The sequence below is a fragment of the Pimephales promelas genome, chromosome 20 (genome assembly GCF_988280905.1).
Source record: "Pimephales promelas chromosome 20, fPimPro1.hap1.1, whole genome shotgun sequence".
NCBI classification, from domain to species: Eukaryota; Metazoa; Chordata; class Actinopteri; order Cypriniformes; family Leuciscidae; genus Pimephales; species Pimephales promelas.
The window spans coordinates 13337141-13349664 of NC_142788.1; the positions used below are offsets into that span (position 1 = coordinate 13337141).

The following is a 12524-nucleotide window of genomic DNA, read 5'->3' on the forward strand; positions in this document are numbered from 1 at the left end:
TTTTAACGTGTACAAATCGACAAAATCATAAAACTTTAAAATTTTTGATTGATGAAACAGTAAATTACTTGGTGCATTGTATGGGGCATAATTAATTTATCTAATAACCTTCTTTTGTAATAAAAAGATTGGATTAGTTCTAGTTTTGTATGTATTTCCCCAAATTTCAATACCATACATTAAGTATGGTGTAACAAGTGAAGTATAAAGTAAATGTAATGCATTTTTACTCAAGATATACTGCAACTTGTACAAAATTGCAATCATTTTAGATACTTTCTTCTGAACATTAAAAATATGCGGTTTCCATGTCATTTTACAATCAATAATTACTCCAAGAAATTTTATATGATTTACTCTTTCTAAAATATTTTTATTAATAGTAATCCTGATCTCATTATTTAACTCTTTATTACTAAATACCATGAATTTCGTTTTATTTAAATTTAGTGACAATTTATTTAAATCAAACCAATTCTTTAGTTTATACAATTTTTTCTCTACCACCAACACAAGCTCTGTAAGATTTGGGTCAGAACAATAAATTGTTGTATCATCCGCGAAAAGAATAAAATTTAAAACATCCGACACTTTGCATATATCGTTTATATATAACAAAAATAACTTAGGGCCCAAAACAGAGCCTTGCGGAACGCCACAATTAATGTGGCGTTAATATACAGTTAATATATAAACATCTTGTGAGAAAGACTGGTATTGCCAATGCAATTGGAGAATTGTATTTTAAACTTAGTAGTTATTTCATCTCACTCATTAGATGGGGTTGGTGGTTTTAATAGGAGTTGTTGGTATACATATTCAAGGGCGTACACAGTTCAGTTGTGTGTATGTTCATATGTAGTGGGCCAGTCTGGGCCAAAATGCCCAGGCCGATTTTTTTTGTCCCAGTCCAGCCCTGGGCGGACTGATAATACTGGAGCACCAACTAGCGTTCATGACTTTTTTTTACAGTCTATACCTCAGCTAATAAAAAAAAAAAGCAGTGAACATGAACGAAGACGCTGACGAGACCCCTTCGGTTGGTCCTGTGGATGGGAAATTTAGTTATAAGAACGAACCGATGGAAGCGTCATTAAGAGCATGGTTGTTGTGTGCAAGCTATGCAACAAGGAATTCGCATATCACATCGACCCTTAAGTTTCACCTCAATGCAAAACATATACAATTGCACTGGTCTGTTGGATTTGGTTGAACAAAAATAAACAATATTTTGTTGCTTAAGCTTATGTATTCAGTCATTATTAAATGATATACTAAAAATCCATGTGAGAAAAAATCTTCTCACTGTTCTCAGTTCAAATATTTATGCAATTAAAATGCGCTTAATTTCGATTTATTAATTACAAAGCCTCTAATTAATTAGATTTTTTTTTAATCGAGTCCCGGCCCTAAAAATAATATATATAATTTACTCACACATTCCAAGTGATCTTATGAACCACTGACAACTCCTAAATAACTGGTTTGTAAATAATGCTATACTTCATTTAGATGTAAATTGATCATTAATAAAGTATGAAAATACAATTATTAAATACATTATAGATATGCTATTAAAACAAGAAAAAAAACATTTATAGCTGTATTTACATATATACTGCTTATTAATGTATTTTAATGCTTAATAAATGGTGAATTATCAGTTCACTAATGCTTAACTAATGATTAATACCATGCAGTTATTATAAAGTTACTGAAAGTTCCTATAAGCAGCCAGTTCACCAGCAGCTCTACAGTCTCAGAGCCTCTGGGACAGCAAGGCATTCAGACAATAGAGAAGTGTGAACGACGTGTGTTAATGGGCCATTGCAGTTCTTGCTCCAGCCTACAGGAGCGCTGCTGAGTATGGGCTTAAACACACACACACTCGCAAGTCCCCACTTGGTCAAAAATGTAAAAAATTCACCAGAGCGTTTTTTAGTTGATTTTAACATGTTTTAAGGCATAACTAACAGGGGACTTGAAAAATGTCCCCACTTCGCTCGGCGGTCCCCTGTTGGTGAGTGTGTAACGACACCAAAGTCCCCTCTTAGATAGGTAGACAAGTACACACACGCGCGCACACACACATATATATATACAGTATGTGTGTGTGTTATTATATAAATATGCGATTGTGTGTGAATATATTTGTGTGTGTATTTAATACTGTGAATATATGGTAACTAATGTACTAAATTAATCTACTATTGCAGTTTTTTTCTGAATATGTTTCTCTGCTTTTTTACTTAATCTGCAGTTGACACACTCCACCATAGAAAGCATAGGGTGAATTTACTGTTGACAGCTTACTTCTCCAATATCCACTATACCCAGTGTGTTAGAGAAATGAGTCACCTCTAAAGTCAACAAGAACATTGCAAAATTGGCCAGGACATTTCAATGAAATTGGGATTTAAGGTGAAAGTAAAAGCTTTTCTTTTTTTTTTTCTTTCTTTTTTTTAATAAGTAAGGGTCGTAGCAGATACCTCGTTTTATTTCAGTTGTCGTAAACATAATTAAATTGCTATAAAGTAAAAGGAGTGTGTAGTAGGCAGAGGATAAAATAACAGTTTGACACAGTAAATCCAGTATTTTTTCAGTTGTCATGGAATCACAATGTTAATAATTATAATAATAATAGAAATATAATCTCAACATAAGCTAATTATATAGAATAGATGTTTAATAGTCATTTGTATTGCTCTAGTATGTGTTTCTGTGGTGCAACCTGAAAAAAACATTTCATAGTATATTGTGCATGAATACAAAATATAGCAAATGAGGGGGAAAACATATTTCTCAGGCCTGAAGATTTCATAAAGATGAACATTTTGCACAGAAAAATTCTATTCAAAACCTCCTGAGTCTTTAGTATAAGCAACATTTTCAAAATAAAAAAAGAGAGAAAAGAAAAGAACAAAAACATTATCTACAGGTATGTACAGTGAGAACAGAAGAGCATTTATACAGTGGAATCTCTCAACTAATTAAAACAAAACAGCAAAAAATAACTCATATTTCAGCAGAAGGGCTCTTTCTCTCGGTAATAATAAATATGTTAGCAGGATTTGAAGTTGGATTGACATTACGTTGGATTGCGGCCTGGACATAATAAATTATTAGAAACATGGATTTTATACAAACTCTTCATCTTGTATCATCTCATTTTGGAGGCGAAACAGAATTTTAAAAAAAGGAAAAGATTTGCTGAATACACCAAAAGTATATTGACAATCATACTTGAATTTTAAGAGTTTAAAGAAGCTAAAAAGGCAATCTTAGCACATTACTGATAACATAAACTCCCTTGTGGCAGTAGCTTAAATGTGCAAAATAATATTTTAGCATATTAAATCTATGCAACCACTCAATGTTGACCTTTCTCTTAAGATTTTTTTTTTCCCTGCATGGCAGCGCCAATGTCAGTTTTAATCAAATACATTGTTAAACAGAAATATGTTTTTGTAGATATACCGAAGAGTCATGACATAATTGTTTTGTTGCATTGTGTGAGAGGTGTGCAGAGAGGTTACGTGATTGCCCACACGAGCGAACGTAAACGAAAATTGTGCTGTCAGTGTCAAGACATCAGTTTTGTGACAGGCCATGAATTATTTATTTTTCTTCAGCAGGAAAAGTGAAAAACGTTACATAATCCGACTGCAAACGTGTAATCCCCATTAATTCTAAGCTGCACAAACCTGCTTGTTTTGTTGTTGGCTAAACCTGCAAATAATGTTTCAGGTCACACTTTATATTAAGTATGTAACTACCATAATAATACATTGTGTTCATGGTGTATTGCAAAAACACTAGTGCTGCTATTGAGGTGGGATACATGTAAGGTTTGGGACAGGTCTGGTGGTATACTCTAAAAATGCTGAGTTGTTTTAACCCAACTTTGGGTCGAATATGGACAAACCGAAACGTTTGGTTAATAATTTAATTAAAAAATGTAACCCAATGGCTGGCTTTGTCCATACTTGACCCAAAGTTGGGTTAAAATAACCCAGCAATTTTTAGAGTGTGTGAGTTAAGGTGTTAGGCAAGGCTCAACAGTGTCATTATAGTTTTTAGAAATTAAAGGGATAGTTCACACAAAAATGAATATCCTGTCATCATTTACTCACCCTGATTTTGTTCCAAACCTCGATGTATTTCTTTCTTCTGTTGGACACAAAAGAAGTTCAAGTATAAAACAGTTGACCACACCCATTGACTTCTATTGAAGGACTTCTATGAATGTCAATGGCTACCGTCAACTGTCTGGTTTCCAACATTCTCTAAAATATCTTTTGTGTTCAGCAGAAGAAATAAACTCATACAGGTTTGAAACAACATTAAGGTGAGTAAATTATGACAGAATTATTATTATTATTTTTATTTTTTTTTTGGGGGGGGGGGGGGTAAACAATCTCTTTAATTACAGATGTAATTACATGCAGGTATTTTTTTTTAATATGAATATCATGTAGTATGTATGCAGTACGTGCATTGTATCAAATGATTAATTTAAATGTTAGCACACAAAGACTCTTAATATAAAGTTGGACCCTGTTTTATAAAACCAAAAGTGATCTGTTAAAGGGATAGTTCACTTTGAAATAATTTTTTGGTATGTTTTAGCTTCCCTCAAGGGCATCCAAGATGTAGGTGTCTTTGTTGATGTTTTTAGGTCAAACCGTTCTTGTGTGTCTGTCATATAATGGAGGTCTATGGTCACCACCTCAAAGAGCATGCACAGAGAATTAAACATGATTTAATGACTCTAAATATGAGTACACATTGGTGGCCTAAGACACACACACAAAAAAAAAAAAAAAACAACGAGCGGTGTGAGAAAACGACCAGTATTTATATCGTTTTCACCTCTTATACAAAGCGCCCACGCCATCACATCACTTGGACGTGGCTGTGGTTACAAGAGGTAAAAACGATATAAATGCTGTTCGCTTTCTTACACAAACCGCTCATTTCATGTCTTAGGCCATCAATGTGTACTTACATTTACGAGCCATTAAATCATGTTTAATTTGGACTTCTCTGTGCATGCTCTTTGAGGTGGTGACCATAGACCTCCATTATATGACTGACAGACAAGAACAGTTTGACCTAAAAATATCAAAATTGAAAAAACTGTGGAAACAAAGACACCCACATCTTGGATGCCCTTGAGGTAAGCTAAAACATACCAAAAATTTATTTCAAAGTGAACAACCAGCTCGCCCAATAACGTACATTCTGTCTTCATTTACCAGTAATGACTTATACTCATATCTATATTCAAAGTCTTTCATGTGATACAGAATTTATGTTCTGAGTTTTACAGCCCCTGATTGCCATTTATTTGTATTGTATGGAAAGAGCTACTTGAACATTCTACTAAACGTCTCTGAAAGTCGTACCTTGAGTTTGAAACAACATAGCGATGAGTCATTTTCATGTTGTGCTGAATTATAACCTGCCATCACCCTTCATATTAATACTGTAAAGAAGTGGCCATTCGTGCAAGAGCAAACTTAAAAAAACAAACAAACATCCAAGGCACATCATACATACAAACAATCGTTTTTTCTCCCTGTCAAATAGTTTAAAAGTTCATAAGACTGAATCAACATTAAGAAGTCCCAGGGGCGTGTCCGTTCACCTCCATGGACACCCTGCGCTTGTGTCCCGAGTACTCGCCGATGAACGACCCGTCTTCGTTGAAGTCGCAGTCCTCATCGTCTGATATCACAGAGCAGTCTTCACTGCTATCGTCCTCGTTGACGTCTCTGAGCAATTGCTGGCTGCTTTTTAACGGCTTCTCGTCATTGTCACTAGCAAACACCAAGAAAAAAATAGTCAAATTCAGCTCAGAGTGACTAAGAAGATGATCCTAGTCAAGGCTGGCAGACGGTGCGGGTAAGGAGGGGTGTTGGGGAAGGGTGCAATCACCGCTTTCTGCTAATTACTAATTGCTAAGACTTCAAGGCCTGAAGGAAATTCTCAAAACTAAATGGAGAGGAAATCACAGAGCACTGGACACACCAGCCAATGAGAGGACTGACTTAAGAGACGCTTTTGTGTGCCTAGACAAACAGCCTGTCGGGTTACTTTAGTCCCTTAGGAATGTTGGGACAAACCGAAATTAGCTGCCAATTTGAGAACAGGCGCACTGCCAGCAAGCGGGTGTCTGTAAGGAGACGGGGGTCACCTCGGAAGCTCCCAATTACTATGAGATGCCACAACATCTCGGATAGCGATAAAATAAATCCAGACAGAAAATATATTAGGATAAACTGACATTTGTCCTCTTTTCATTTTAGAAATAATAGTCCCGCTGACCACAATAGGATATTGAACAATGGGGACTGCGTCATCCTTTGCTGATTAATTGGTGCAGATAAAGACTAAAATAATTGTATCATAATCTGTTGGCGCGCAGGCACACACAACACATACAATAAAAAAAGTAAATAAAATAACATTTCTGAATAAAATACATTAAAAACAGTAGTGAACTATTATCACAATATGAAATAAGTTTTCTTTTTGTAATTTTAATTCCTGTGATCAAAGCTTATTTTTCAGCATCATTGTCACATGATCCTTCAGAAATCATTCTAATATGATGATTCGATGCTCAAGAAAAATTCCTCATTATTATCAACGTTGAAAACAGTTGAGCTGCTTGATATTTTTGTGGAAAACATGATACTTTTTTCAGGATTGTTAGAGGAACTGATTCATAATTCATACCGCATCATAATTCATACCTGAAAATCTTTTTCCGAGTCAATTCGTTCGTTTCGTTCGTTGAATGAACCAAATGACTCGGGAAAACTATTTGTTCATTTTGATGAACGAGTTCGAACAGGAGAGTCACAATTGTGCGTCACAGAACCAAGCAAGGCGAGCATTTGAGCTTATAAAACTTAAACTTTGTTATTTATTTATTAAATGAGCGATCGTTTTGCTTGATAAGACCCTTATTCATCGTCTGGAATCGTTTAAAGCCCTTTGAACAGTTTGCAGTTTGCACTGAAGTTTGTACTTTTGGACCTTGAACCGTTTGGTTCCCATTGAAGTCCATTATATGGATAAAAATGCTGGAATGTTTTCATCAAAAACCTTAATTTCTTTTCGAATGAAGAAAGAATGACATGGACATCTTGGATGACATGGGGGTGTGTAAATTATCAGCAAACGTTTTTTTTGTAGTTTTTTTTTCAAAAGTGAACTACTCCTTTAATATGTGGCCTTGTTAAGAGATATTCATTTCACCTACTAATACTGTATATCTTCATTCAGCATTTCTCTTTCAATAACTACTATCAGATACGTTTAAATTTCTTCCCTCCTATACCTGCCCACCTCTTTCATCTATAATATATTAGTATAGAATTCAATGCACTCTTTCATATTTCATTTCATCAAATGAATATCATCAGTGGCGTGATAAAGCAGCTCTTCTATTCTCAAAAGTGTCATAAATCAGTGGCCAATGAATCAATAAATAAATCGCGTAAGCCGGAGTAATGCAGTTTTGAAAGCCTCCGAGGCTCTCGTCATTCTCCACAGCTGGTATGGGACGCACTTCCCTATCTGGTTACTTCGGTTAGCAGATGTTCGAGTGTGTCTGGTGCTGTAACTCCCCAAACAAGGGTAGCGTTCAGATCAGACTCCGAGCCTCTGCTGAAGCTGCATTTCTTTCCTGAGGGAGGAATAAAATTGGTATCTCTGTGTCTAAGTGTAATGAGATGGAAACACATTTACGGATTCGAAATCCTCAAAATGCAATTAATAAGCTAACAGCACACAACCCCTTCTGCTTGCCTCTGGTATTTTATCCACACAGGTTTTTAATGTGCTACTTGTTTGTCACCTGGGGTGCGTTTCCTGTACAACGATGTACGATTCACTACCATAGTACGATACATCGTTGGAGAAATCAACTAGCTAGTCGCGATTGTTTCCTGAAACCCATTGTCGCAAAGTATCGTTCAACCACGTTGGTTTCGCACCTAGTGGAGAAATAACTACTTTTAATGAAACTGTTTGAGATCCAACCCTAGATTTGTTAATATAAATTACAGACATGACATCTGAGGACTATTTCTAATTGAACATTTGAGCTTATAAAACTTTGTTTTTCTTTTTAAAATGAGAGAACGTTTCACTTGATAAGACCCTTATTCATCATCTGAAATCGTTTAAAGCCCTTTGAACAGTTTGCAGTTTGTACTGAAACTGTCTTTTGGACCTTGAACCGTTTGGATACCAGTAAAGTGCATTATATGGAGAGAATTTTTTTTTATAACTGAGGTAACCTTTTAAAGTTGTACTATCATCTACACACAATACAACAACTATAATCACAAAACATAGCTGCCGTTCACTACCTGTGTGTGTAGGCTAGTGAGAGCAATGCTTTCCGTGTGGCTCCAAGTAAATGCCATGCATGTAGGGTTAGTTAGCAGGAGATGAAGGCATTAAGAAAGGATGTTACAGCAGGAGCTCAGTGAGATGAAGAACTTGTGTGGAGATCTAGAACAGAGCTAGTGTGGCTCTCTGACCTGTACTCGCAGGGGGTTTCTTCTTCCAGGCCGTGAGATTCCACATCAGCGGGGGACTCCTCCTTTTCCTTCACTGCCAAGAAAACAATCAGAAAGATTATGTGGTAACACTTTACAATACGGGTGCACTAATATGCATTAATTCATGCTTAACTAATGCACAGATAATCATGAACTCATGAAGAACTAAACCATTAATCAAAGATTACTGCATCAGCAACTAATAAAGAGTCTATATGAAGAGTTCAGATGCAAAAGCCTCTAAATGCCATTTGAATTTTTCTTCTAAAATGACCATTTTTATCAAGCTTGTATATTTAAGTTCAGTAATTTCACTTAAATGGCAATGAAGATTACCTATTAATTGTCATTTAAGTGAAATTACTGAACTTAAATATACAAGCTTGATAAAAATGGTCATTTTAGAAGAAAATTTCAAATGGCATTTAGAGGCTTTTGCATCTGAACTCTTCATATGATTAATAGATTAAGTAATACATTAATTGCTATTAATTCAATGTGTCATTGTGTATTAATTTCTTAATAACACATTTTATGAACTAATAGTGTAAATTAATGTGTTAATTACCACAATTAGTCAAAGCTATGCACTTCAACTTCCAGTTGTATGCCTTAATTAATCATTAGCTAATGATTTGCAAAGGTATTATGGCATTATGTTATGACTTTACTTGTTGGGGCACATCATTATTAACTAGTCATTTAGTAATTGTAGTAATTTGCACATGAATTTGCAATAACAATGAAGTAATTAATCATGTATTAATGCGTATTAGTGTACCTGTCATATTATCTGGAAGTTGAAATACAAGGCTTTGGCTCATTCTGGTAATTAACATATTAATTTACACTATTAGTTAAAAAAATGAGTTATTATGGAATTAATCCACAATTACATATTTAATTAATAACAATTCGTCTATGAACTAATACATTAACCTTACATACTCTTAATTAGTTCCTAATGTGGTAATCATTAATGAATAGCTTAAATAATCATTAGTTACACATTAATTCAGTATTATCTGTGCATTAGTTAAGCATGAATTAATGCTTATTAGTGCACCCGTATTGTAAAGTGTTACCGATTATGTTTTCTATAACAAGAAGAGTGCTTTGTTTACCGATATTTCTCAAGTTAATTGCTTTAGAAACGTCCTGCCTTGATATCATTTCAAAAAGGATATTGTTGTTACTCATAAGAGATCATATTGACATCCACTTGTTTTCTTTGCAAATGGTGAGTTAACATTCAATAACCTCACGAATATTTTCTATTTTGCTGCATGGAAGCACATCAAGGACACTGACGTCTGAGTAAACTGAACTTGAATAGCTTACTGGTAAAAGCATTTATTCTTTTCAGCTTGGTAAGCTATAAACTATATTGTAAAGTATATAACAGCCACAATGAAAGATCAAGGTGTATAAAGATGCCTTAGGCTCAATCTCATACACTCCATAAGGGTATTATGCAATTTTATAATAATTCATTCAGGGTGTAAATCTTGAATCCATTAAAAAACCTTTCATATTGGTTAAATATACAGTATGTGGAACAAAAAAAAAAAGGCCAGGCCAGTAAAGCTCACTGATCTCAACATATCCGTCTGACGAAGCAAGTAATAAGTCTGTGGGTTGGGGCGGCAGAGCCACACAAAAGCACAAAGCTAAGGTATAGACGCTTTGACAACAGATTACTGTGAGCTTGGACAGTGTCTGGGAAGCTGTGTGTGACCTCTAAAGCTGTTTGTGTTTTACCTGCATACTTGCCGCCTTTGTTCTTGAGCACAAAACAGCCGATGAGGACGAGTAGAGTCAGTAAAGCCACCGCGCACAACATCCCCACAAACCACTCCTGGGATCCCGCCGCTTGCTTACTAGACACTGCAAGGACAAAAGAGTTTGTTTTGGGGGAAAATGTCATTCATGAGCACAATCACACTGATGCCGACTTGAAAACATTGACAAATACTGTCTTGTTGGGTTAGAAGATAAAAAACAATAATTTCCCAAATGGCATTTTAAAATACGGTTCCTGCGGCAACTTCTGATGTGGGTTGTCAAATGAGAACAATCAGAACACAAAGTAGAGCATTTGTGGATCATATACATGTTTAATTACTTGTTTGTTTTGAATGTTTTGTGTTTTTGTGACTGTGGAAAAATATTGAAGTTAATTTCCAAATTTTGAATGAATTTTTGGAACACTTATGAAAATTTCCAACCTACTTTGTTCTACTTCTCGTTGCAGTTTCAGCAAATACAGAGTAGGCATCATTGACGAGTAAAGGTTGGATGTCATGTGTCCAAATGTATTCATTTGTCGGACATCGGGGAAGTGTTTTACAGGCTAGTATAAAAAAATATATATCTGGAGTGGAACTTTCATAGTAAAATGAAATGATTTTTCATTTCATTGAAAATGATTATTTATTTATTTTCATAGTAAAATCAAAATGGATTCCTCATGGTAAGACCTCATCAGAGGATTTCAGCTCTGGCCCTCTAGGTCCTCTAGCTCCAACCTTGACCAATCCCACCTGCCTGTAACTTCCTAGTAATCCTAAATTGTTTAATTAATGTTTGTTCCACTATTTTTGTGTCCATTGTCATGCCATGATGGTGTTGTGTAGCTTGTTGTAAAGCTACTTGTAACGAACTCTAATTTATTGTGTCTCTTTTACTGCCTGCAAGGTGTTTTTTAGCATATTATACATGTTTAGCCAGTTTATCCAGTGTATAATACAGATACAAAACAAAAGAGAAGGAGAAGACCTATTATGCCTTTTTAGAAAGTCTTGCTTTTGTTTTGGGGCTCTACTAAAATGCTTGAATGTTCAAAAAAAAACTAAATTTTCACTTATTTGACATTGTTGCAACACCTCTCTTCCCAGTCTGTCAGTAACGCTCTGTTAAGTTCCTGTCTCTATGAAGCCCCTCCTTCCAAAAAGTGCAGTGTGCTCTGATTGGTCAGCAGGATCATTGTGTTGTGATTGGTCATCTGCTTTGAGCATGTTTAGGAAATGTCACACCCCTTACATTTACATTTATTCATTTAGCTGACGCTTTTATCCAAAGCGACTTACAATTGCTATATATGTCAGAGGTCGCACGTCTCTGAAGCAACTAGGGGTTAAGTGTCTTTCTCAGGGACACATTGGTGTCTCACAGTGGATTCGAACCCGGGTCTCTCGCACCAAAGGCATGTGTCTTGTCCACTGCACCATCACCACCCCTATACATAACTTAAGATAAGTTAAAATAACCCTTAACTTAGCCCCTTAACATTACTGCGTTATTTCCGGGCTGGAAAAAAAAAGTGTATCTTGAACATGGTGACAAGCCCGTTCTCATCCCAAGGCATCATATATTGATGCCTTGGCCAATGCGTATACATCCAACGCACATGAGACACAGATGTATGTATATATATATATATATATATATGGGCAGAAGGTGCCTCCCAGTGGTCTAACCCTAACCCTACCCCAGACCTTAACCTACCCATAACCGAAGCGTGTTATATTGATGCTAAAGGGTGCCTTGTGCGTTGGATGTATACGCATTGGCAAAAGCGTCAGTATATGACACCTTGGGAATGCCTTGTGACAACTTACTACTAACACAAATCAACCAGACCTCACCCCCTTTTTCAGGCTTTTTTTTGGCATATGTCTTCGGTAAAAAGTATTTAAATGAGGAAAATTGTGACGTGAGGCATTTCAGGGAGTTCAGAACTCTCCTGTTCGAACTTGTTCATCAAAATGAACAAATCTTTTTCCGAGTTGTTTGGTTCATTCAACAAACGAAACAAACGAATTGACTCGGAAAAACATCTGTTCATTTGGATGAACGAGTTTGAACAGGAGAGTCACAAACGTGCGTCACAGAACAGAGCAAGGCGAGCATTTGAGCTTATAAAACTTCAACTTTGTTATT

At 35.6% G+C, this 12524-nt stretch overlaps 1 protein-coding gene across 3 annotated transcripts in view; it reads right to left on the reverse strand.

The window, feature by feature from the left end:
* Positions 1 to 5123: 5123 nt before the first annotated feature.
* Positions 5124 to 12524, reverse strand: part of chl1a (cell adhesion molecule L1 like a) — a 69266-nt gene continuing 61865 nt past the window's right edge. For 2 of the 3 annotated variants that reach the window (XM_089124422.1, XM_039651385.2), the window contains 3 exons: positions 10344 to 10469; positions 8562 to 8634; positions 5124 to 5822 (listed from right to left, as the gene is read on the reverse strand). In XM_089124422.1, the coding sequence (XP_088980548.1) occupies positions 5621 to 5822; positions 8562 to 8634; positions 10344 to 10469 (401 nt within the window). In that variant the 3' untranslated portion in view covers positions 5124 to 5620. The remainder of the gene's footprint in view (positions 5823 to 8561; positions 8635 to 10343; positions 10470 to 12524) is intronic. The other variant, XM_039651386.2, reaches the window with a different exon arrangement.